This window comes from Centropristis striata, chromosome 9 (assembly GCF_030273125.1).
Source record: "Centropristis striata isolate RG_2023a ecotype Rhode Island chromosome 9, C.striata_1.0, whole genome shotgun sequence".
Classification (NCBI taxonomy): Eukaryota; Metazoa; Chordata; class Actinopteri; order Perciformes; family Serranidae; genus Centropristis; species Centropristis striata.
This window is the reverse complement of record NC_081525.1, coordinates 16,632,269-16,659,123: the sequence shown is the minus strand read 5'-3', so window position 1 is coordinate 16,659,123 and position 26,855 is coordinate 16,632,269. Positions and strand designations below refer to the sequence as shown.

Below are 26,855 nucleotides of genomic sequence, written 5' to 3'. Positions count from 1 at the left end.
CGGTGAGCAAACACACCACAAAAAAGCCCGTAATGACACTTAGTTATATGACTTTGTCTAGATGCACTCAAAAGTTAAAGGCAGATCATCACCAATCATGAGTAATTCTGACTCTGTGCTGCTGGGAGACATTCTCTCCTGGGTTTTTTTTACCCTTCTTACACTTTGGATTACAGCTTCTGAGTTCATGCTTCACCTTGACCTCAGACAATCCTTTTGAAAGCCACACATCAATAGCAGAGACTTCTCTCTGAGAGAAATGCAGTGAGAAATAAGAAGCAATGTATTGTCTAAAAGACAACTTTCATAAAGCAGTGCACTATTCACCTCCTGCTTTTCAGCACACTGGATTTACAGTATTTCATTCTTCATGCATTATTCATCAGGATCTCATCCAGCCGTATTTCAAACATGAAGGTAATTTTTTTTTTTTACATTTTTTTTTTTTTACATATTTTAAATATGTGCCCTATAAGAGATGATAAGAATTGCTGTGATTTTTATTTAACTAGTTTATTATCAGAGGAAGCTTTAAAAGCGTCAGTAACAGGATCACTCCAGACCTCACTGATTTATTCATCTACATTTTTTCACTCTCACCTCTGAGGAAACACAACTTCAACATAGGAAACATAACATTAAAAAAAAGATACAAAACACAACAAAGCTGTAGCACAAAAAAATCTGGAAAGTAGCTAAAATGATTTGACCGTTAGTGACACTCGGTTTTCTACAAAAATTCCCGGGAATTTCTCCATGGAATGACAGATATATTTTTAGTCTTCTGAACTATGCTGCAACTGCAAGAAGACTTCTTGCAATTGCCTGCGGGGGCTTTTTGAGTTGGCTGGATCAGTGACTGCTTCTTATTCTAATGTTATGTGTTTGGATTACCTGTCACAATCTATTACAGGCAGGGCTTGCCTCCATTTGGAGCAGAGCTGCTGCTTAAAAACATCTAAGGCAATCACGAGCGGGGGTAAACAAAGCAAAACACTAATGGCTTGTCTCAAATCAACAAAAGAAAAACAGGCAAACTTATTTAACGGGGATAACGAGGAGGATGAAAGGAAACATCGCAGTCTTTGTGATGTGTTGGAATTTGCCGCGTAGGGCTTCGTAATGTGGACAACAGCCATGATGAGAGCAAGCTGCTTTCGTCTTCCTCTCTCCTTGCTAAAGGTTTTGGCATTAACATGTCATAATCCAGACATCTCTCTCAGTCAGGGTGATAAAGACGAGAATATTTCTGCCTTCTTCTGAGGAAGTACCATTTAATCACCGATTTATTCATTCACTGTGTATAATTTCTCCGCTGAGGCGCGGAGAACAAGATACAAAGACATTTTGATTGATATCTATCCCTTTTTCTCAATGCAGTTAAAGAGTTCTGCTCTGGCTACAGGACACGTAATTAAGATACCAGTGGTGTATTAAGGAATTAAGTTGCACGGCCAGGCTGATTCTACAGCCAGTATGATAGAAGAAGAAGAAAGTTACAGATGAAAACAGTCAAGGACTTTTAAAGCTAATTAAGCACATAGTTTGAGTAATTTTGGCCCTCAAATATATTTAACTTCTACTGGTGATACTGCTCAGAAAATTAGGAGTGATGACAGAAATGGCAGAAAAAGGGGAAAGAAACTGGAGTGTTTGCCTGATTGTCTAACTAATATGTATTATAATATAGAGTATATTTTATTATGTAGCATTGCCTTTTATAACGAGATTAGGGCTGGGCAATTATTCAATAAAATAAATTATCATTTAAATAAATATCAAGATATCGTGAAACAAAATTAATTGTTTATTGTGATAATAACAATATGAAAATATATATCATTCAAAAAATATAAAAAGGCTTGTTGCAAATATTTTTTTGTGTTTGTATTGCGATGTCAAAAACCAGCAGCTGAATTGTGTTACAGCAAGTTAATGTCATTTAGATGATGCTTTACATTCTAATCCCTGCAGATGCGGGCATGCAAAAATAGGCTCTACCATGTAGTTTTTTCATATAGACACTATATTTATATTTATTATATATATATATATATATATATATTTATATAACTGAATAACCAGAAAACATGCTATACTGTGATATATATATAGGCTATACATATTGAGATATGAAATGACCAATATTGGGATAAAAGTTTTTGGCCATATCACCCAGCCCTAAATGAGCTATGAACAAATAAAAAACAGATTGGAATGGGTAAATTTCAAAACCGTCCTTTACAGTTGTAGGTATGATGTTGGCTACGACTTGAATTTTACAACTTAACGGGAGATCGAAGCTGCTGGATGAATGATTTTAAAGGGTTCACTCATTGTGAATAAGCCAACTCTTCAGTTATCCTCAGCTCTACGGAGCATCTTAGCGTGACAGATATATATTGTTATTGAGATACGAAATTACCGAAATCGGGATAGAAGTTTTTGTCCATTTCGCCCAGCCCTAAATGAGCTATGAAAAATGGCAACATTTTAATAGTATAATTGTCTCTTTAGCTTAAAGTGATAGTTTTGATTTTTTTTTAAGTGGGGTATTATAAAGTACTTAACCATAGTGTATTTCCTACAGTAGTTTAACACACTGCTGTGGGCAGGGCAGGAGAAAAATGTATTTCAGCCTCCTAAAGAATCTATCCATTCAAGTGTACACTATTTTTGGAATATTTTTGCCACTTTACTTTGCCTTCAGACAACCCTTTCCAAAGGGGAACTGAAGCCGTTATATCCATCTATGCTGGCTTCAAAGCCACCAGACGCCGTTGACAATAACAGTGATTTTACCTCACAAACATAAGAGTTGCTGGTCTACTGCTGCCTCAATCAGTTAGTTAGTTTGTGTGTGTTCCGTGACTTTAGTGCATCCAAACTAAACCTTTAAAACTCCAAAGTTATGCAACAACACAAACAAACCAACCAACCAAGGCAATGGTAAATATAACTAAATATAGCATACATTGCAAACATTGCATTTTCTAACCTAATATTTATAGGCAATGCATATTTTGTTCAGTTCAGCTGAAGTAAATATGACGGATATCATCCGAAGTTACCATCTTTTTCATTCAAAATACATTCTTGGTTGCTTCCTCAGATTATTTTGGTGCTGAAAAGAGGGGTGGCCACCTATTAAGGGAATTTTTGCAAAAAAAAAAAACTTACTTTAGGAAGATATTAACATGACTTGACTCACTCCGACAGCTGGAGCCTCATATTAGCTTCAGATGAACTTTTGAAGATATTTTAACACAGCACAAGGACAGATTTTGTCCCTGATCACTTCCATTAGAAATGGATATTTTAATGCTCCTTGCGAAGAGGGAGGTTGATAACAGCTGCTAAAACCTGTTTCCGTGAAAATATGGGCACCTTACTAGTGTTTAATGGGGACATATTGTGCTCATTTTCAGGTTCATATTTATATCGGTTTATGTTTTAATGCTGGAAAAACACATTATTTTTCTCATGCTGTCTGCATGAATATACCTGTATTCACCCTCTGTCCGAAACACTTGTTCCACACGTTTTAACGCCTGTCTCTTTAAGACCCCCCCCCCCCCCCCCCCCCCCCCTTACAAAAAGTTTGCACCTTCATTGCAGCTAGAGAATGATGGTAACAGCACTGTAATTTTGCGTGCCACATTGTGCTCCTGCCACATTTTACTCACTCTAGCCTTATTTTTCACTACAATCAATGAGTCCTGCATCTATATTGAAACAGCACAATCAAAGACAGAGGTAACTAGCCATAACAGTGTTAGTAATTAATGTAATCAGTGTGGGCATGAACACTGTGTAACACCAGTACCTATTAACACTATGTCCTTATCATTAAATGTCTAGAATTGGATGATAATGTAATGTATATTGTATAATAATGTTTTTAAATAAAGTTGTTTGTTTAGGAAAGCAGTCTTCTAAGTACTATTTTATAGTTATACTGATGCAAAATCTGTGCACCATACACTCAAAAATTCAAATTTGCTGAACTCGTGTCAAATTTTGCACCTTTTCTGGCATGGAAAGTACATATTATTGTTGTCAACTGCTCATGTGTCCACTTCCCTGTGCTCAATTGATTCTCACTGTGCTGAGGGAAAGCAGCTCTGTTTGTCAGCTCGGCCAAACATTCCCCTGGTGAAAGAAAACCATGAAATTCCATCGTTTTAGTGCACCTTTAAAAATAATTGTATAACTATGAGAGGGCATATAGTTTAGACTGAGGTCCTAACATTGCATGAAGACATACAGTGCTAATCCCCAGGATGCAGTGTATATACAGTTTGTGTGGGAGGAGCGGTGAATTTAAACACATTGCATAACTTATTTAAATTATGTAACATTCTGTCTCCAAAACTTACAAAGGGAGTATTCATTTAGGATAAGAAACTGCTCGGATCCAATGAGGGGCTTGTAGAGGGACGCTGAACAAAGGAATGTGGAGCAGCAGAGGTCAAGTGCTGAGAGTGTCAGTCGGATTGCAGAGGCCAGATATCCCGGGAGGGACAAATGCCTGTGGGTATTATGACCAGCAAAGAAAAGTGACCAGGCTCCACCAATAGGTGTCAGCCTTCCATCCTCCCTGCATGAGGGCTCTCAGATTTGAAGAAAGTATGTTTAGTGTGTGGGTCCTTGAGTTAGGGTGGCTGGCTCCAGGCAGCATCTGGAGCTGGACGTTTCTGCAGTTGGCTGAAACTCAAATGGACAGACAGTTTTGCTGGACTTGGTAACATGAACTCAGTGCAGAGCTCGGGGCAGTCTCTGCTTTCTGCGCCGACTCTTCGAGAGTTACTGACAACCATGAAAAAAATGTAATGCAGCAACACTTTCTCTCACCTGATAATCGCACGAGTTCATCGGTGGAGGAGGAGGGAAGGAAGCAGGGGATGGCGAGAAACCGGTTGACTCTTCCGCAGGTGGTGGAGGGGGAGGGTAGTCCACTGGGATGGACGCGAACACACACACACACACACACACACACACACACACACCAAGAGAAACAAAAACAGCTTATTAAATACTTCCTCTTTTTTTTCCTGCAGTCAAACTGTCACAGTAGAACACACCACTATATTTACACACAATAAAACTTGTTATGACTTGATTTAAATTCTCAATAATTAGCATGAGGGGTGCAGGAAAAAAATGAAATTAGATTAAAAAACCATACAAAACAGTAAAAAAGTGAAGTGAAGTTTAAGTGAATGTGATAAGTTGACAGTTCACGACTCTCTTCATGGTCAATGTTTAAAGCAAATGGCACAGTAAGGTTAGCCGAAGTTACTGTGCATAAACATATGAATGGATCTGCTTGACCTTCTTCATGCTGATGTGTGAAGAATGTGCTCTGTAACCACATGCATCCATTAAAAAAAAAAATGTGCACTTGGAACTGAAATTGTGTGTGTGATTTAGTGCAAAACTGTGTTTATTGTGAACCTTGCCCTTCTGTATTTGTGGAAGCTACAACAAATAAAAAAATTGGAATGGGTAAAGTTCAAGAGCATCCTTTACAGTTGTAGGTATGATGTTGGCTACCACAGCAACAAAAACTTGAATTTTACAACTTAACACGAGATAAAATCTGCTTGATTAGTGATTTTAAAGGGTTCACTCATTGCTACTAAGCCAAGTCTGCAGTTATTCTCAGCTCTACAGAGCATCTTTCAGCTCATTGTTTTGGTTTTTACCCTTTTTGTTCACTTTCACCACTAACATCAGTGGAGTTTATGCAGCTGTTTTCAATTAAAAAGCTCTTTAAAAAAAAAAAAAAAAAAGCCCTGTACACTACCTAATCAGTACCTAACAGCAGACGGACAATTAGCTGATGAATACAGTGGAAGATTTTGCAGCTAAAGCCAGATATATTTCTCTCAGGAGTTGGTAGAGAACAAAACAGAGTTAACAGCAGTGTGAGAATTGGACATCATAAGTTAGCCAGAATCACAGCTCCAAATGAATGCTAATGTTGCTCTGTGTCTGCTGGATGTTGGATGAGTATAATTCATTTTATAGCCGCAAAATATATGGGTGGGCGATATGTTGAATATATCCAATGCATTCGAATATCATTATATTTTATATGCAACCTGGTAATGACCATATCATCTCATCAATATATTCCTTGCACATTTTAATAATTTATTTAAGCATTAAAATGCTGTGTTTACATGAGGAGGACTGTGACAGCCCCTTCAGTTTAACGTCAATAAGCATTTTGCAAGGAGTGTAATCCAGTTCAACCATATTCCTGACCTCAAAAACATGATGATTAAAATTAAGCATTTTTCAAACTTTCTGGACTTTGTACAAACCCTGAATATTGTCACAAAAGGGTTGCCTCTGAATGTAGCAGCTCCACGAATGTGTTTCATCACAAAAGACTGTCAAAGTATCCCACAGGCTGTTTTGTGGTACGTATATATACTAGACATTACGGTAAGAGCGTATAAGATAAAAGTGGCCTTCTGGTGAAGGCACAATCATTCAATATGTCAGTGAGGTCAGTTAGTGTGTCAAAAATAAATAAATAAATACATATTATTAATACAATGAATGATAATCAATAATTATACCTGCCACCTGCAAACTGTTTTTCAGAGATAAATGTATTATATTTGTGTGAACAATTAGTCAAACTTAATAATAAAGAATACATTTCCACAGACTAATCCAATTTTGAAATGACAGTACACCACTTCAGAGTGTCATTCAGATAAAATCAGGACATTCTGATGCACAATTTCAAAATAAAAGTCCTCTCAAATGTCATATACGAGCTGTGTTTCCTCTTTAGTTTAGTTTACTAGAATGATCTCACTGGTATGATCATACACTTCAAATGGTTAAATCAGACATTATTTATTCAAAACAAAATGTGAAAATATCAAGATATATATCTTATAACACGGCATAGCCTAAAAATATCAAAATATTATAAGCCATATTGCCCAGCCTTACTGTAACATCTTACAGCTGCATTGCTCACATGTGAAAGTGATTTTCAGGTCAAACACTCATTATTATCTAATTGATTATTAAGGCATGAAACAGCATCTGAATGACTCTAAAGTTACTTTGAGTTATATATTTCAGAACATCGTCAATCACGGTTGTCATATTTCTCATTAGGTTGTATAAATGTGTCAAATCAATTCAGACGTAAGAAAGAGGTTATACAGTTATTATAAAGGAGAGTGACAGAGACAAAGAAACAGAGTCATCCCACGTCAATGGATTGACACACATAATTGCAGCAATTTGGTTAACTAAGAAGTACTAATCTGGTGTAAGCGTGTTCTCCTTTTCCCGAAGATTGGAAATGTAAATGTTGTGTTACAAATGGGTTAGACTAGGTGTTTGTTCTGCCAGAGGACAAGAAACAAGCCAAATTTGTAGTTCTAAAGTCCACGCTAATCCAAGGATTGCATCCAACCACATGTTTCAGACAGGATAAAGAGGTACGTGCCAAATTAAATTCTGATTTGGCTTCTCTTGGCACAGGACTTAAGACTGAATCATTTGACCATGTACTTCTAAGTACCAAACCAGACATGAGCTTTGCAAATTAAAAGGCTTTTATGGGACGTAATGGGAATTTGTTCCAATGCTAAGACTTTGATGAGTCCTGTTCAGAAATTCCATTTGCTTTCCATGGCTTTTATCTGTTTTCATTAGAATCTAATTGATGTCATCAATGTAGTTTATCCAAGGCAGCTGACCAAATTAATTAAGCGTGGTTTTCAGTCGCCTTGACAAAACAGCCAAAAGAAAAAGAGAGAAAAAAAAAACGGAAGACAGAGAGATAATGCAGCATGGTTAAAATTGGACACATGTCTGCGTCTTGAGCATTACAACATTTCAGAAATTGTGAGCATTGCATTAAACATTCCCTCTGGGTGCTTGAGGGCCTCCATGTGAATTGTTTATATAATAACCTTGTGACCTCCGCTAAAACTCCAGAGTGTAACAGCTCTTCTAAACCTCTGGGAGAGGAAATAAAATATGCTGCTCGACAACAAGGCTCTGCCCTGGTCCTCCCTCTCCTTCCCTCTCCTCTCCTCGCTCCAGTGCCGATCCCATTTTTTTTTTTGCCAGAATATAAGTCACTTGTAACTCGTGGCTTACACAGAATTAAAACATTAAGTTTCATGTACGTTTCTCTCGAACATCAAAGATGTTTTGGATTTCTCATTTCAGGAAACACGAGAGTTGTAAGTGTTACAGTGATGCATGTTTTATTGAGGAGGTCTTCTGTATGTGGAACAGTGGAAAGCAAGACTTGGAGCTGGAAAAGGTCTTGGAGCAGCAAAGCATCTTTGCTGAAAGGATCTTTCTGGTTACCCCCCCCCCCCCCCCCCCCCCCCCTTGACCTTATTTTTTCTAGTAGCTGTAATCATGCCAGTCATTTATGAGTGAAATGTATTGTAAAACATCATCACAAGTAGTTAAATAGTTTGTATTCCCTATATTCATGCCAAGCAAAAATATGTTCTCCGATAAACACCTGAACTCAACCTTGAAGCTGTTTGTAGCAAAGAATAAGTCATTTAATAGAAGTTTTTTCATTTAAGTAGTAATATTATCATAATTGAATCATCTGGCTTTGAACATGCACCACTGGTGACTAGATCTTTGTATGTGCACAATTAAGTCAACATGACTTCCTGGCCTCATCGACAAAAAATGGAACCTGTCTCTACACCGCTGTAGGAATTCAAATGGCCAAAGTATTTAAAACACACCCACTCAACACACTTAAATTCACGCTGCAGATATGTAAACATTTAAATAGCTGTGGCTCAACAATTATCACTCGGCAAGGAGCAATTAAGGCTGCAACATATACGCACACACTGGAGTTTTTCTTCCAAACAAACCAAAGTTATCCTTACATTGAGAGTTAACCACACTGTGAAAAAAATCTGTTTGGCAGCTGTGGTTGCCAGATCTTCACTGTAAAAAATACAATTGCCTACTGTAAATTTAAATGTAAATATCAGCAAAAACTGTAATTTAGACTGAGTTTTTACTACTTTTAGGGTTATTGTGTCATTGTGCCATTATAGTATTTCTCCTTTCATTTTACATGAAAACTGTGTGTTTTCTGCAGTTTAAAAGTTTTGTACTATTCCTTGATTTACGGTAATTATAAGCGTCTATTACAGTGATATAGAATTTTTAATTTTACACCCTATTTCTACTGTGTTTTACTGTAATTTCTACAAACAGCTTTTAAAGGCACATTGTACAATATATTTCGCCTTTATTTGACAGTGGCAGAGAAAGGAGGAAGACCTGCAGCTCTACCTGTGAGCCAGTGGGATGCCCAATATTGCATCATTTTTGTGCGCATTTCTGTCACCCTTGCATCTCCTTATGTCACCATCCGCTGTAATGCGTCTGTCGCCATCTTGCTGACGTAGAAGTGATTAACAGCAGAGCGAAGTTTATAAGGGCAGATTCCCGTGTTTGGTTAGAGGTGAAAACGAAAGTTTTAACTTCTAAGTTACGTTGTTTACGTAAGTTACGTGAATCAAGTTTTTGAACGTAACTTACGTTTTTTAAGTCACTCACATAGTCACGTGACCCTTGTAACTACTTCACTTCCAGCATTAAGGTACATTTATTTAGTGTTTAAACTGACTTTTACAGTCTTTTTTTACAACTGCGAGTGCGCGATGCATTTGCAATCTTAATAACGTGCTGCTGTACTGTGAGCCATGAAACATGAGCCGCGATACGTACATACGTGCCGTAATTTGTGGTACTGACACACAACTTCTTCTGTTGTTTAGCTTGGAGAACTTGTTGGTGTATCATTCAAAACATTTGTATAAAGTTCTTAATTTCTACAATTCTACTCTATAGTATTACATCTTTGGTTTCTACTCTACATTTGATATCCATCATGCATAAATGCATGAAGTATTCACACTGGACTGCTAACTGCATAACACTGCGCTTGACTTCACCATTTCAGTAACTGTATAGGTTGTAGCTGCTGTAGTAGTAGGGCTATCACGTAGTAAATTAAACTGAAGAATGCTTGTGGTGATAAGTAGCCAACAAAAGCATACAAATAGTGATTTATTTATATTTTTAAATCTGGGTACAAAAAGGATCAAATGCAGGTTTCCTTTGTCAAACCTCATAATACATTTCCACACTACTCTAATTTTGAAATGACAGTACACCACTTCAGAGTGTCATTCAGATAATATCAGGACATTCTGATGCACAATTTCAAAAACAAAGTACTCGAAACTGTCATAAACAAGCTGTGTTTCCTCTTCAGTTTAGTTTAGAATGAGCTCACTGGTATGATCATACACTTCAAAAGGTTTAAATCAGACATTTTATTAAAATATTATAAGCCATATCGCCCAGCCCTACTGACACATGTAGTTCATTCAGTACAACAGAGTTGCATTGCTCACATGTAAAAGTGACTTTCAGGTCAAACACTCATTATTATCTAATTGATTATTAAGGCATGAAACAGCATCTGAATGACTTTAAAGTTACTTTGAGTTATATATTTCAGAACATTGTCAATCACGATTGTCATATTTATCATTAGGTTGTATAAAAATGTGTCAAATCAATTCGGACGTTTGAAAGAGGTTATACAGTTATTATAAAGGAGAGTGACAGAGACAAAGAAACAGAGTCATCCCATATCAATGGATTGACACACATAATTGCAGCAATTTCGTTAATTAAGAAGTACTAATCTGGTGTAAAGGTGATCTGGGGACAAAAAGGATCAAATGCAGGTTTCGTTTGACCAGAGAAGCTTCAGTGCAACGTGAGTTATTTTGTTGGATCGTACAGACATGTTAAAACTTAGACCAATGCCACCACCACCTGAAGACATGAGGGTGATGGTTTCATGGAACCTGACCACAGTTCACTTTTAAACATTTAAGCAGATAATGCCCTGAGTATATTACACTCTAAAGGCATTCATTTAATATAATTCATTTTTTTCAAGTTTCAACATGGAACTATAAGGCAATGCTAGGACTACTGCCTACCTACATTTATACCCTAATTGTAAATTTTACCCTTATTATTTCCGTTCTCAAGATTTTTTGTTGCTTCCTGTTCCATATGCTGTACTGATTTGGGTAAAAGGTATTTTGTCCATGCACCTTTTGCATGGAATAAGTTACAGAATAACTGTAACTAACAGAGTTAATATCATACAGCAATCTAAACTAAGAGTACTTGAGGACAATTCTATAACATGTACATGTTTTTCATAATCTGTTTGTAAATGTAATCATTTTTGTCTGTGTAATTTTGTAACTGTTTTGTATTTGCTGCTACCTATCTCGGCCAGGTCTCCCTTGAAAAAGAGGTTCTTAATCTCAATGGGACTTTCCTGGTTAAATAAACGTTATAATAATAAAAATACATCTCTGAAAGTCGCAATAATATGTGGAAAAAGTAGATGCTGAAGTGTCTCTTCTTCTGAACTAAACTTCATGAAGTAAAGTTTCTATATGTAGAAAAAGTTTTTTCTCTTTCTGCTGTTGTTAGATAGCGTTTCCTTTCCTTTAATCTTTAATTTCTTTTTTTTTGTCTGAGTGTAATGCTACCTGTCCAATGTCTAATTTGTAGTTTGCACACGGCACTTATGTCTGCTGCCCTTATAGGGGTTTAATGGGGCATTTCCCAAAGCTAAATGAAAATTGCCGGGCACAGGCATCCAGTATATGATCAAAAGTGATTCATCATCGTACTCAGGCAAGAAAAGACAGACTTGGCAGTCAGCACAGGTTTCATGAATCCTGCGTTTTCCTTCTATTGCTTTGTGGAAAAAAACAAATATAAGAAAAACATTCATGCATGGGGCCCAATATTAGCACTAGGGATGCAAATTTGGTGAATGTTATATTTAAGCAACAGTTTCTGTATGTAGGCGACTTACAGACAGGTCTAAAAAAAGAGAAAGATAAAGAGAGAGTGAGGCAAGAGCAGAGAAACTTACTTCCTAATGGTTTCAATATAGATCTATATCAAAGCAAAAAATAACCAGAAGTTTCCGAAACATTGTGACTCTGAAATATTATGAAATAGATCAAAAAAATCTAGATACTGGGAAAAAAAATGAAGAAATAAAATACAATTTGCAGTGCAACGCAAACACTTTTAAGCATGCCATCTGTGTTTTCTCCCCACTTCTCTTTCTTTTACCAGAATACTTTTCTGTCTTCTTCAAAAGAGGACCTTCTTTCTTCTAAACTAACATAATATCTCAGGGAGAGAAAAAAAATCCTAAAAAAAAAGTTTAATTTTAAAATTGTGAAGATCCACAGGAAGTGAAAATGATGACCCTCATTCAAAGGTTCTAGCCTATTTCTGTCATTTTATTTCTTTTTTTGTCAACAACTTTTTATTCATTCATCTTAATAGGAAAAATATATATTTATAAAAATATAAAAATATAATAAATATATATTTATACAGAATTGTTTTCAAAATAGTTTAAGTTAAATTGATTTATACTGCATATACATAGCATATAACTTAGTGTGTAAATAATCTCCAACATACATCTTCATATATTTGTTAACTTAAATTGCCACGTATGCACAAGCAAACACACCTATTACTATATTTGTGTATAATGTTATTGTATTTTAATAACTGTACAGCACTTTGGTCCACTGAGGTTCTTTTTAAATGTGCTCTATGAATAAACTTTGACTTGACCCCTGAGTACATGACTTAAAACATACACTTCAATTGCACATTCACAGGTATGTAAACATGCCAACAAGATCTTTGACCTAATTGACAGAATAAGCCGTTATCAGCTCACGTTACTGCTGAGCACTACAAAAATAGCACACGTCATTATACCTACACGTACGGTTGCCGGTCGTAAAAAAGGCTGCAGTTTCTGTGAATTTAGGCTCCGAAACAACTGACCTATGTTTAGGGTAAAAAACGTCCTGGTAAGGGATTATGAAAGACAGTTTAAACAGTAAAAAAAAATGTACATAAATGCCGGAAATGAAGTGGTTACCAGGCCGACGCGAGCCACAGAAGTTGCGTAAACCATGTAAGTAACGTAAACAACATAAGTTAAGTAAACAACATAAGTTACGTAAAATATGTAAAAAAAAAAAATAAGTTACATAAATGCTACAGGTCACACAAATCACAGACAAACAGACTTAAGAACAGTTTCTTTCCCACAGCAACAGGCACCCTTAAAGGACAATAACACATCATTCGCACCCATTGCCACTTTATCTTTTACCTTTAAACTATTTATTATCTTTTTAGAATATTTATTACATGTGCATAATGTCTGAATGTCTATTTTTAGCACCTTATATACGAGACGCACACGTAGATTTCATTGTTTATTTTTTTATATACAATGACATTAAAGGAAATTTAGAATCTTTACTCTTAAACAAAGGAATTGACGTAAGTTATGTACGTTACATAAGTTACTTTAACAACAAGAGAACCCTGTTCTCCTGGGTGAAAGCCTGCCATTTGTTCCACCTATCCACCTCCCCTCCATCCCGATTGTGACATTCGCCATTTAAACTCTCGCATCGATGTCAATCTTACCTCTACGTCCGTTAGATGGCGGCGGACGACAGTCTAAAAATTTAATTTTAGTCATATTTTGCTGCACGTACAAATTCATATTGATGTTTTTGAGAGGAAACCAGTCTCAACCATGCACACATACACAAAAACTAAATGTCAATTGGTGGTTTTATAACAATAATTAACCCTATTTCTATCATTTCTTTTTTTGTGTGTAAGTATTTTTCAGCCCGTCTCAAACCAACCAGTAAAAGTCACCATGAGATCCCTCACTGGCTTCCCACAATTAAACACATCTATTTGTGTTGATTATATAATCAAGCCAGATATACGTTGGAACCTTATCCCACCTGCATCACTCAATATATCTGCCATTTCTAATAAATCTCCACTCACTAAGCACTTTCTGTTCTGCAGGTTTAACTCACGGTGCTTACGCTGTCATGTCATGTCAAAGCAGTGTGAACTACGCAGAGTGAGAACGGCTTCTGTGCTGTGAATGAAGCCGGCTCCATTTGTGACAATAGGGATTTGAAAGCTCCAAGTGAGCACTAATGAGAGAAGCAGCAGGAAGACCTACTTAATGCGACAACTTCCCCTGTCTTTATTGAGCAATTACTTTTAAGTAGCTTCTTTGTGAACAAGGAATCCTAATCAGTGATTAAAGTTATTTGAGAGGCCATAAGAGGTATAATTGGTTATCGGGATCCGGAGTATTGTTAAGGGGGAGATAAAAGGATGGAGATGGATCCAGCTGTGACACTGGGACTAATATTAAACTTTGTTTTTCAAGTAAGTGACACATTTATAAACACTGTATATGACTAATGACAGCCAGCTTTGAGAGTCTTTTACTTGAATTCTGTGAGAAAAAGCTTTCAAACTATGGATTTTGTTGCAAAATGATGGAGAAAAGAAAAATTGCAGGAGAGAATTAGCTTTTGTAAGTTTTTTTAAATACTCTTTGGTGAGGATTAGTGTATTCTGTAGGGGCTCAAGGTTGAGCATATGTTTACAGATTTACATATGTACAACAATATCAGAGTTACACGTGTGTAAGCGATGGCCATCTGGTCTTTAACGACTTAGGACAAAGCACAGCACGACTGCCTTTCACATAAAACATCCAACATTTCAGGGAAGGAAAGTGGAAAGAAAACTGAAAAAACCTCAGACACAGGGAGACTTTTGTCCCAGCTCTCTATAAAAAACACACAAAAACACACTCGCACAACATGTTTGCCTGGGTGTATGGGCGCATGGAGCATAAATTATCTCCGACGATGTGAACTTGATTTATTGTTGAAACCTTGGTGTCTGTTAGCATTCACGCATGCTGCAATGAGCCAAAATAAGAGCAGCGGAGTGAGACAGAGAGGGTCCACATGTGTCACGGGACAATCACAACTCCACTCGCATCCAAATGTTTGAATGTCGAGTTAAAAAAACTTCTACAGCATCTACCCGAGCGTCACACTTTAGATTGAGTTATTACATTATTGGGTTTTATTACATTATTGGTCAAGTTATTACATTATTGGGTTTATTTCAGTATTGGGTTTTATTACATTATTGGGTTTTATTATATAATTAATCAAGGTATTACATTGTTGGGTTTAAAACATTATTAGTCAAATTATTACATTATTGGGTTTTATTACATTATTGTTCAAGTTATTACATTATTGGGTTTATTACATTATTTGACAAGATATTGCAGTATTGGGTTTTTAATTCATTTTTTATCTGGTTAAACACAAATTTTATAAAATTTTCATGCATTTTAAGGACATTATTACATTATTGGAAAACATGTTTATCTACATGAATGTCTGTTGTAGGTATGTGAAGTCCTTAGGAGCACATTTATTTGCAATATTCATAGCTACTGATTGCTGGCTTCTTGAACATATGTATACATATAATATATTCTTAGATGCAACAAATATGGATACCTCCATGTGAGAAAATTCTGTTGAAATATTTCTGTTTCTTATTTACGGTACAGGGGGAAATGTAGGCCCCATAAAGTGTTATTTTCAAGATAGAGAAGTCATCCTGGGCAGAGAATAAACCTGGGGTTTTTTCTATACAAAGATGAGGCAGTGATATTCACCATTGAAGCATGCTGGGAGCCTGTTTGTTTACTTTTTAATTTGGGAGTCATGAAGAAACGGGTCAGATTTTTCCACCCAAATTCCCGCCATATCCTCAAGTTTGTGGTTGTGTGCTGAGCTGCACACATATTCTGCCACCAGTGGATCATATTTTAAAACAGAATGGCAGTGAGACCCATCATCTTAATTAGCTATGTTGCCACTTGTCTCATGATACTACCTGCCAAATCTACTTGTATTACTATTTGTGCAATAGTAGTACCTTAATATTTGCATGCACACTGAAGTTTGGGCGTGCTGCTTTTCAGCTTGTGATGGCCAAAGTCATAGGCCAACAGGAAATAATGGTGTAAAAAGGTAGCAGAAAACATCCTGAAAGCTGAACCTGGCTCCTGGCCTATAAATCTTTCTCTTTCTTTTATGTTTGCACAATCGGTATTAAAAAATAAAAGTAAATCAGAGAAGTGGCTGTACTTTATTCAGTAGCTAAAATCTTTAATCCCTTCCAGACAAAATGGACAAAGTGTTTTAAGTCCTGGGTGTCAGTCCACATGCTTTATCTCCACACACCCGTTCCAAATGTGCTGTGGCAGAGGTTGAGTGCACATTGTTTTGACATAATTATGGAGCCGTTTTATTCCATCTTCCGCTGGAGAAGAGCAGCTGAGCCCTGCTCTTAATTAGCATGATATGTATAGAGGAGTGATTTATGGCTTCATTTGGTTTAGAGATGGAAGGGAGGGATTTGAGGTCTTTGGAGATATACTTGTTTTAAGTGTAAAGGAGCAGACCGAAATTGGCTTCTGCTACTCTGAGGAGAATTCCCACGGGACGAGAAATTCAGATCGAGAACAATAGACGGATTATGTTTTTGTATGAAAGCAAAGAAACAAATACAGAGAATAGGTGAATGGTTTCGAGAGAGCAGGAGTGAGTTTTATTCCTTCATCTTAAAACTTAAAATGGGCTGAACAATTAGTGCCTTAAAATGTGCTGTTAGGAAGGTTCGCTGATGAGTGAAAGCGTGATTCATCAAAGGCAGAAAGGAGAGCTTTGCTGTCATTTCTTATAAACAAACGGGAGAGAGAGCAAATGAAGCCAGTCAAATGTCACAGCAGACAGTCGCTGCTGTGTAAACTCAGCCAGTTTCATAACACGAAACCTTTCCCAGCAGCCTCTGCAGCGCTGTCGTCTACTGTAAACCTACAGCCACTTACTCTGTAAGATCGATGTCAAAGGGCACATAGGGAAACTTATATCAGTTATATCTGCGAGGATATCCCATGCTAACAAGTACACTTCACCACAGAGTCAATATTACAGTGACATTTAAACGTAATTGCCATCTAATGGACACTTAATGTCATTTATTAGGTGTCTCCATCTTTTCTCATTGGGCTTGTTAACTGTACCAACAACTATTGAAGAGCTTGATGCAATAATGTGGTTTAGTATAAAGTGTTTTTAATGTATGTATTATTAGAGATGAGAAAGGCCAATTTATCAGCCTGTATGAGCTTGTGTCACATGTATATTAAGAGTTAGTTGTGCAATCAAGGGAAAATCAATCAAAATGCTGTTGTTTTATACATTTTAAGAATGACTTTTATCTGTTTTTGATGGATATTGTGACTGGTAACATGAAAAGTCAATGCAAAACTGTTTAGACAACTTTCTTCTTAATTTTTCTTCTTCTTCTTTCTTTTTAATTCATCAAAGATGGATTAATGGTCGTTAAGAATTTGGTCGATCACATGGAATTTTTAATTGATCTGTTTATTTTTTTAATTTTATTTTTATATATGACTGCGTATCAGTACTCACTGAACTGAAACACGGCCGATCGTTCAGTTCTGCGGCCGTACGTCAATAAGCCAATGAGCTGAGAATTAAGTTGGATAAAGCTTCAGTTTGCAAACTGAAAATTGCAATAACAATTATAAAACACACAAAAATACAAGAGCATTAATTTGAGCAAAACTAGCTTACTGCATTAAACCTTGCTAGCATGAATTACTAGGTTTAATTTTATCCAAAACTTATTTAAACACAAAACACACTTAAATATGCAAGATTACTGTGAAAACTAACCTCATGTCTCTTCGGGGACTAAAACATAAAACATTGAACTCCTTGATGTACATATGTACCTTGATATATATATATATATATATATATTTCTATGCACACTTTGCTTATTAAGTCCTGACGTAGCGAACATCAGCTGTTTCCACTTGTCTTTGTCTCCAGACAGCGTGAAACACGGCCAGTACTTAATGACATGAAAGAACAAATAAAACCAGATTCCTTAAGACCTCTCTCCATTTTTCTATCTATCCTTTGTCTATTTTTCTATTTTGCTTCCTGATCGCAACCTCTACTTCTTCTTCTACTCTGTTTACTCCTGGATCACAGCTGTGCTGAAAGATTTGTTTAAAATTTGTTTAAAATGTTCCCCAACAATTGATGTATGAGAGTAAAAGTATGCATTAAATCATATATATATATATATATATATATATATATATATATATATATATATATATATATATATACATATATATATGGAGAGAGAGACAGAGAGGGAGAACGAAAGAGAAAGAGAAAAAGAGAGTCTTTCTCAGCATTTAAACTTTCTTCGACTATGTGTCACCACTTTGAGAGAACTGACAGGATATAGACAATAATGTTTTTTTATGTTTTGGCCTTTTAGGATGTTTAGTGTTAAGATTTAGAGAAGTGAAACATCTCATTCTGGCTACATAAGAACAAACACCAAATTAAATGTTAATCAAATGTAGACAAAAGTTCTACACTAAATGATCATGAGAACAAAGAGAAGATATAAACTTTGAAGCAAAGATTAAATGAAAGAATGAGACTTTCGGAGACTTTACACACACACTGCAGAACGAATACAACAGTAGTTAAGGTATGTGTTCCACTTAGATAAAAGTGGCCTTTGTATACGCTCAGAGCGAGAGCTTGTGGGTTCTATGGGGACAGTGACACACTCATTGGTGGATTTCCTGTAAATTCTCCTGGTGACACCCATGAGGGACTCTGACATAACAACCGGTAGTCAGTTTGCCTCTGGCCAGTCAAGCAGGGAGGAATAAAAACAGCTTATGCACATGTTCAACACTTTTGAACTGCTCTGAGCAAACAATTAGCACGTTTCTGGTAACTTAGTGCCGAGAAGTTTGATCAAAAGCAGCACTTCTCGGATGTTTTCAACTTTCACTATGATTATCTGGCTGCACAAACTTTATAACCTTTATATTCAGCGTCAGACAGCGTGAGACAAAACACCACGTTAGTCGCAAAATGACTCCAGTGCTCATTCATGTGGTTTCTGATCAAAATCAGATTTGATATATTAAGTTCTAGGTGTTAATCTCTTTATGTATATATATATATATAATACAAATATATTCTGGATGAAGCTGCTGCTGATGACTCATTGGCGTGTGAATCATTTCCTTGTGGTGCCAGACACTGTTTGGTCACACCATATGAATGTTTACATTCACTGCATACAGAGACAGAAAAACCCCCATTTAAATGATTGGCTGTGATCATTCTAAACAGATATGAACAGAAACCAATAAAAAAAAAAGTCACAAATTAAACAACAATGCAAAACAATGGCTTGAGAGATCTCTCAAAAGATTGATTACATGTTATGTACATGCAAAGGGTAACACAACATCAAAAGACATCAGACACCTCCGTCCTTGACATCATGATAAGCTAGGGATAGGCGTTTGGAAAAAACCTGCCGACTACAGCATCTATAAGGTTAACGATCAATTAATCAATGAATTGCTGCATGCATACATGGGCAAATTAAAGATATATATACAGTACTATGCAAAAGCCTGTATTGATATTGGATGCTTTTATTTTGAAATAACTAAAAGACTTCATGTCGATTGTAAAACTAACTCAAGTGAGATTAAACTGTAAAGACAATGTCGAGGAGTTCAATGTTTTATGTTTTAGCCCCTGAAGAGGCATGAGGTTAGTTTTCACAGTAATCTTGCATAATTAAGTGTGTTTTGTGTTTAACTAAGTTTTGGATCAAATTAAACCTAGTAATTCATGCTAGCAAGGTCTGATACAGTAAGCAAGTTTTACTCAATTTAATACTCTTGTATTTCTGTGTGTTTTATAATTGTTATTGCAACTTTCAGTTTGCAAACTGTAGCTTTATCCAACTTAATTCTCAGCTCATTGGCCTATTGACGTACGGCCACAGAACTGAACTCTCGGCCGTGTTTCAGTTCAATGATACTGATACGCAGTCATAGATAAAATTAAAAAATACACAGATCGATTAAAAATCCCACGTGATCGACCAAATTCTTAACGATTATTAATCGATTATCGATTAATTATTCCCATCCCTACAATCGACACTCGAGCTGAAACAGTCCCAGAGAGCAGACTAACCAGTCCTCAGCATGTTGATCTATGCAGACAGCTGCACACACATATCCAATCCAGTGGCATGTGTGCAAAACATTTCACATTTCTATGTCTTTCAATAAAAACCTAAAAGGATGTGAAGGTAGAAAGTAAGTCATTAGAATAAAATAGCAATGTGAGGTCTTTTTGTTACGAGAGAATTTGAGGAAGGTCAGCTTATCCCGCGGCACAATTGGTGCTCCTGTTACCTCCTCCATCTGCCAATAACAAGGCTTTTATAAGATGTTTTCAATGCTGGACAGCATACAATGAACGGCACACTGTTGTCAATACTGTTGCAACCAAACTGAAGCTAATGTGTCTTAGAAAGGCATTTTTTTATGCAGCGCTATTGCACTGGATTGCATTACCTTGTACAGATATTCATGATATTTTGTCCACCGCTCCTACAGTGTTGCAGAGCTGCTGCTGATCTAATCACACAAGCAGTGCAGTCATATCAGTGGACTTTCAAAGGCGGACTATTTCTATGGTCTTTTCTGGGTTTTTGAAATGGTGGGGCAGTGATGTAGGTTGAGTCAAGATAAGTTGTGTGTTAAGTTTGGAAAGCATGGCATAGAATGTAGTTCTAAGAACTCTAGAGCTCTAGAATGTAGTGGTAATAATACTAGTTGACAGGAACCATAGCTGTTAAATCCGGTTGGGGTTATCTCATCTAACATAGCTAAACAATCGTTAGTTAGCTCATGTTTGCTAGCTAGCTGCTTAACTTTAAACAGACATTTGTGTGTCTTTTGATCTAGATATAAAGTTGGGAGTGGGCTCTACCAAACTGTTTAATCCACAGCCAGCAACGCACCTCTTGTTTTTTGAGTTTTGGAAAAGGGGAAAAACAACTCCTCTTGCTAAACTACCTGGTGTTAGATTTACAAATCACGTATGCAGACCATTTCACCTTGTTGCTCAGAGCTCAAAGCTTGACGGACCTTCTTCTCTTAGTAACGTTTGCTAAGACTATGATTGGACGAGGACCTTTCCTCTCGCCACCTCCAGGCAGACAGGCAATCATAGTTGAAGTCAATGGGGTGGCTAATCAGATTTCAAAGGTGGCCACCCCAGTCTGATCCCTGGACACGACCCTGAATTCCCCATTGACCGATACTAATGTTGTTGTTTTTTTTAAGGTGGCCCTATATGCAATATGTTTTGTGTTATTGTGTGACTTTGGTTTCAGATTCGAACTAACGTGGCATCCATAGCAGTACATTGCTGTTCTTCTGTGCCGGTTCTCCAAAATGTGTTCTTAAAACGGCTTTGAAAATAGTATTTTGATGCTAAAAACATTTATACCTCAACCAATATGTGAATGCCTGGTTTTAAGTATATAGCATGCAACTAGTAAGCTATAAAATTATATAAAAACCTCAAAAACGAAAGGACGCACCTTTTAAAACCCCATTAAACTTGCAAAGATACAGATAAACTATTGCAGCAAAGAACATGCATAGTAAAACAACTCTTCTCTGTGCAAAAAGCAATCAGGACTGACCTTAGTACAGCACATGTACCACATGAGATCAACTTAAAGCCTAAAATCTGATCTGTTGTAAGGAATGTAGAGTGTAGGGTCACTGTCTGAGACCTATATGTTTCTCACTTCCTCCTGCTGGGGCTTTAATCAGAACAAGTTCTCTCTCAAAAAAAAACAAAACCTGAGGGCCGACCTCGCTAACTGTGCACCGGCCCGTCTGCACCAGCTTCTTTGTCCGCATAATAAACACGGCCTCAGACTGCTCATTCCAGCCCTGATCCTGGCCCCTGCTAGACAAAGGGACAGCGAGGCGCTGTGCCAAATTGAGTTGTCCCTAATTTTTTATGCTAATCCCCAATTTTACATCAGACAGTCCCCACATTTGATATAAAATATATTAAATAAATAAATAAAGAGAGACCCAGATAATCTGTTCATAAAGACGTCTTATCCTTTGACAAGTGGAGATGTCTGCAGATGGCTTTACATATTTGCATGTTCAAAATGCTGACAACAACCACAGTCATTATTACATGTTAATGTTTTAATGAAAGTCATATTTTACCACCTCAATGTGCTGCAACCTTTAGATATCAGCAATGACAAAATATGAAATGTAACAGTTATTAATTAGTGTTTCCTCCATATTTCTAATTTCAATCAACAGTGTAGTTGACCTCAACTGAATCTTTATAATGAGGCAGCTCGCTCAGTTTGTGTAATTAATGTTACAATCAGTGTGAAAAGTGTAAGAGATAGAAGAGAAAAAGTGGGATTAACATGTTTTTCTCAAGTCACTGAGGTCATGAAAAAAGTAACAATTTATAAAAGTAACAATTATATCGTCTACAAATGTATCCAGGCCCTCTTTGTAGTGCTTCAATAATCCTCTTAATTCCTTGACAATGATTAATTGTGGAAAATAACACAGTAGTAAGAGCTCTGGATTAAATGTTTTGTAGTAAAATTACATTTTTGAATTACGTGCTTTAATGATGCTGCAAACATCAACTAGGAATGAAAAAAATTTAGATTTCTAATTTTCTAAAAATCTGTGAACATGACATGAGGTAAATATCAACATGAAGAATTCCAGGGTTAATTTTTTTCTTTCTACTGTGACCACAGAAATGGAGGTAATGTCACTGAAATATTTTTGGATAAAATGCAGCTGATATTGTGATTTAATAAAAGAGATTTATTCAAATAAAACTGATCTAATAAATTACAGCCGATTTATTCATATAAAACTGATTTGATTAAATACAGCTGAGTTAATAAAATACAGATAATACTATGATTTAATATAATACAACTGATTAAAATAAAACTGATTTACTAAAATAAACTAGAGCTGCAAAGATTTATCTCCTAGTCAGTAAGTATCAGTTTTCAACTAACAAAATCTAAATTCTCTTGTTAAATATGCATATTTTTTGGGTTCTAAATTCATAGTTACTACACAAAACAAGACATTTGGACACGCTGATGGACATTTTTCACCATTTTCTGTACTAACTATGAATGTCTTCATTGAAAAAAATAATCACAATCCACAATGAAATGAATTGTTTTTTGCAGCCCTATAAAATTGTCTGAGAATGTCACAACCGTTTATCTACTTGGGAAACAAATATATACTTCAATTTTAGTCTAAACCGAACGATTTACACCAAAGGCTAAATTTGCAAAAGATGGTATGATGTGTTGTTTTTTCCTCAGTGGTGGGCAGAGCTCAAACAGGAGCCATCTAAGAACATTTCTTACAAAAGTAACATCTGGAGTAGCAGACAGGTCCACAACTCAAACCACAAACCCCCACAGACAGCAGTGTTTTCACCCTGAATTTCATAACCGTTTCCCCTGTTTTGGAAATCTAGGGCTCTCAGGGGGCTTCGAGGGTAGAAGTTTAGATAACATTACCATTACAACACATATACCAGATGGAGAGGTGGGAAATATATGGCTGAATATCTTCTAAGTGCCATGTTCTTCTTTAACTATTTTTAAAAGGTTATTCCTATAAATCATCACTTTGAGCACATGCAAAAAATGAAGCATTAATGTCTGTAAAAGGCCTGTAGATAATATGGAGGAGGTTTTTTTTATTTTTATTTATCTCTAATGACTCATTTTATATGACCTTATCCTCATATTATTCTGTTCATCAAAAGAAAGTAGTTCCTCTTCATCTGCCCAGATCATCCTATTACTGTGTTTCTTTGGGTCAAAAAGACTTCTGAACACTAAAGTGTGACCAAATCAACCTCAAAATCAAATAAATTTTACTTCTTTTGTTACTTGTCATCAAGAAAAGGTCTTTTGAAAGCAAATTAAATATCACATCTAATAATATGGTCCTCTCTCTCAAAAGATATTACTCATCAAAGGTGATTATGAATCACAACATTCCCTGGTTTAACAAAACTTGGTCTACATTTATTCAAAAATTCATCTCTACAAATGCCTGATCCCAATTCCACAGAACTTTGCAACACACCTCCTTTTCTCCCTGAAATATCCACACATATATACAAGCGCTTATAAATACAAAGTACACACACACACACACACACACACACACATATAGCATTTACATAAAATTCCCCCATTGGTCAGGCTACCTCCTTGTCTGCCTGCCTGCCTGCCTGCCTGCCTGCCTGCCTGCCTGCCTGCCTGCCTGCCTGCCTGTCTGCCTGTCTGTCTGTCTGTCTGTCTGCCTGCCTGCCTGTCTGCTGATTTGTCCTCTAAAAGTGGGGGGGTGGTGGTGGGCCAAAAAAAAGGTGACTATAAAGGCGGTTGTCTCAGTCTCATGTAAAACAGGCCGTTGTGCTCTGCAGAGCACAGCCTCTGTGTTTGCTCAACTTACTTCTACATTGTCTGAAAAATAATCTTTGCGCTATATAATTCCAGACTGTTACTCTGTTGCAATATGACAAACACTAACTAAATGAGTTACACATTAAATTCTAGTCCTGGAACCCTATTAGTGAATGCGTTTACTGCATATGGACTTGTAGCACTCAAGCCCTTTTTTTATACAAATAAAGCATCAGCTCCCAGGGGGTCTAAAAGAGCCGATAACACAAGGCTTCCTGGACTCACACATGACTGCAAACCACAGTTTCAACACTGTATGTTTATTAGAAATTAGACATGCAACAAGGCCTCTGCCACAAAGACGTGAGTGTGTGCGTGAGGAAAAACTCCATTACAAAGTGCAAACATTGCAAGGCCTTATGACTCCACTTGATACACGTGCAGAGAGCTGGACAATGGGTCCATAATCAATTAGCTATTTCTTTGATACCGGTGATATATTGGTATTAGCGTAGATGTGACCGATAGGGGTGTGCTATATCGTATTGTTCACGATAATAGTGGTAGGCCTGAGCAATTATATGATCAAGATTAGTGATCGTGTTAAATTTCAGGTCGATTACGGTCATCAGCTGTGAGCATATTTACTCGATCAAACATGTCGGAAATGTGCCTGACAACAGCCAATCAGAGTCGACCTTTTCCTGCTCCACTACTGTTTGGAGGTTGCCGGAGAAGTAAACAGAAGGACAGAACGTGGTGCTAAACACGACGCTGAGGGCAGCGAAATAGATGTCAGCCATGACTTGGAGCAATAAACCAGGGAGGTACAGGTGAATGTTGGGAAAGAAAAAGAATATTATAATCTATCTGCCGCTGTATCGAGAGAAAACTAACATTCACAGCACGGCAATTCACACACAGGTATGGTGCATTCAACAGCGTCGGAATGACTATGGTGCGGTATTGTGTCATTCAGTAATAATAATAATAATAATAATAATAGTGTTTTGCATGAACCAGCTAAAAGAGTCTGAGCTTGTGCATAGTTTTGGTGAACAGTTTGTAAAAAGAGTAAAAACATTTTTGCTATATTCCAAGACTTTTCTCACGTTTTAATTCACATATTAACAGGTAGATGGAAACCCACATAATGAGCTTTAAAGGGGTATAAAAATATATCATGGAAACCAGAGAAACTCTGATATCTGGCAAACAATGGGTGGAAAGGAATATGTATTAAACAAATAAAAATCACATCTTTATTAACTGTGTATTATACGAAAATTAACAATAGCACATTAGCTGTTTTAAAATGAAATAGTTAGACGTTGGGGTCTTTGTTTTTGCTGCACTGTAGGACTACACAAAATCGAAATAATGACACTCAAGTTCACTTGTTCCTGTGGGGTAGCGGTAGAATTCAATGTCAATTCAAAATAAATAATTTAAGCAGAAGCGGACCATGAAAGCAGACCGATGTAGAGGAAAACATAAAATATAATTGATGTCAGCAAAGTCTGATATTTGTTATGTATGAAAGTTTTGGCCCGGTCTGATCAGGCTGTAAAAACAGTGAGGACTTTGAGACACAGAGAGCATGTTAAAGATAGACTCCAGTTTGTGGAGAAAAAAAAAAAGATACAGTTCTTAATTTGCCCTTATTGTTTAAGATAGTGTCTATTGAATTTGCCTGATACGAGTGATTGAGTGTTTTCTCCTGTGTTGTTACCTGCAGGGTCAGCGTGCGCGGGATCTCCCAGCTGTTTGTACGGGTTGAACTTGGGCTTGGGTGCAACCACGGGGGCAAATTTCTTGGGTGCCTGCTGCTGGGAGACGGAGATGCTCGCACTACCCAAAGTAGTCTCCATCCTTGCAGCCACTTGTCCCGTCTGGTCGTTATTGTTCCACATGGTTCTGAGAAGAAAAGAAAATAGTTGTTCAAACTGAATCTTTGATCGTGCATTCAAGGATGACATAACGTCACTGAAAACCAAATAAGGCCTTCAAAGGTAAGGTCAAACTTAGGTAACTTAACTATGGATTACAAAGGCAAAAAACATGTCAAATAATTAAAAAATGTAATTTCAAACAGTCATAAAACAACAACATTTATGTCATGGTATTGTCTATGTGCCTAGGATGGCCATACGTCCTATGAATGCTGGAGGTCAACTACCAAGGGCCAGACTTTTTCTAAGCAGACACTGTGGGTGCCAGACTTTCAAATAAAGAACATATAATGTACTTATGCCTAGTTAGCCAATCATTGTTTGATATTTTCTTTCATTTTATTTTTATTTGCCTATAACAGTATCAACAGACTCCTAATAAACATGGGAAATCCAGAATGATAA

General features: G+C 36.7%; 1 protein-coding gene across 1 annotated transcript in view; it reads right to left on the bottom strand.

Annotated features, from left to right (window-relative positions):
- lpp (LIM domain containing preferred translocation partner in lipoma) overlaps nt 1-26,855 on the bottom strand; it is a 203,641-nt gene that overhangs the window by 107,311 nt on the left and 69,475 nt on the right. The window contains exons 4-5 of the mRNA XM_059340573.1: nt 26,231-26,415; nt 4,855-4,958 (exon numbers count right to left, since the gene is read on the bottom strand). Of these exons, the coding sequence (XP_059196556.1) occupies nt 4,855-4,958; nt 26,231-26,411 (285 nt within the window). The 5' untranslated portion in view covers nt 26,412-26,415. The remainder of the gene's footprint in view (nt 1-4,854; nt 4,959-26,230; nt 26,416-26,855) is intronic.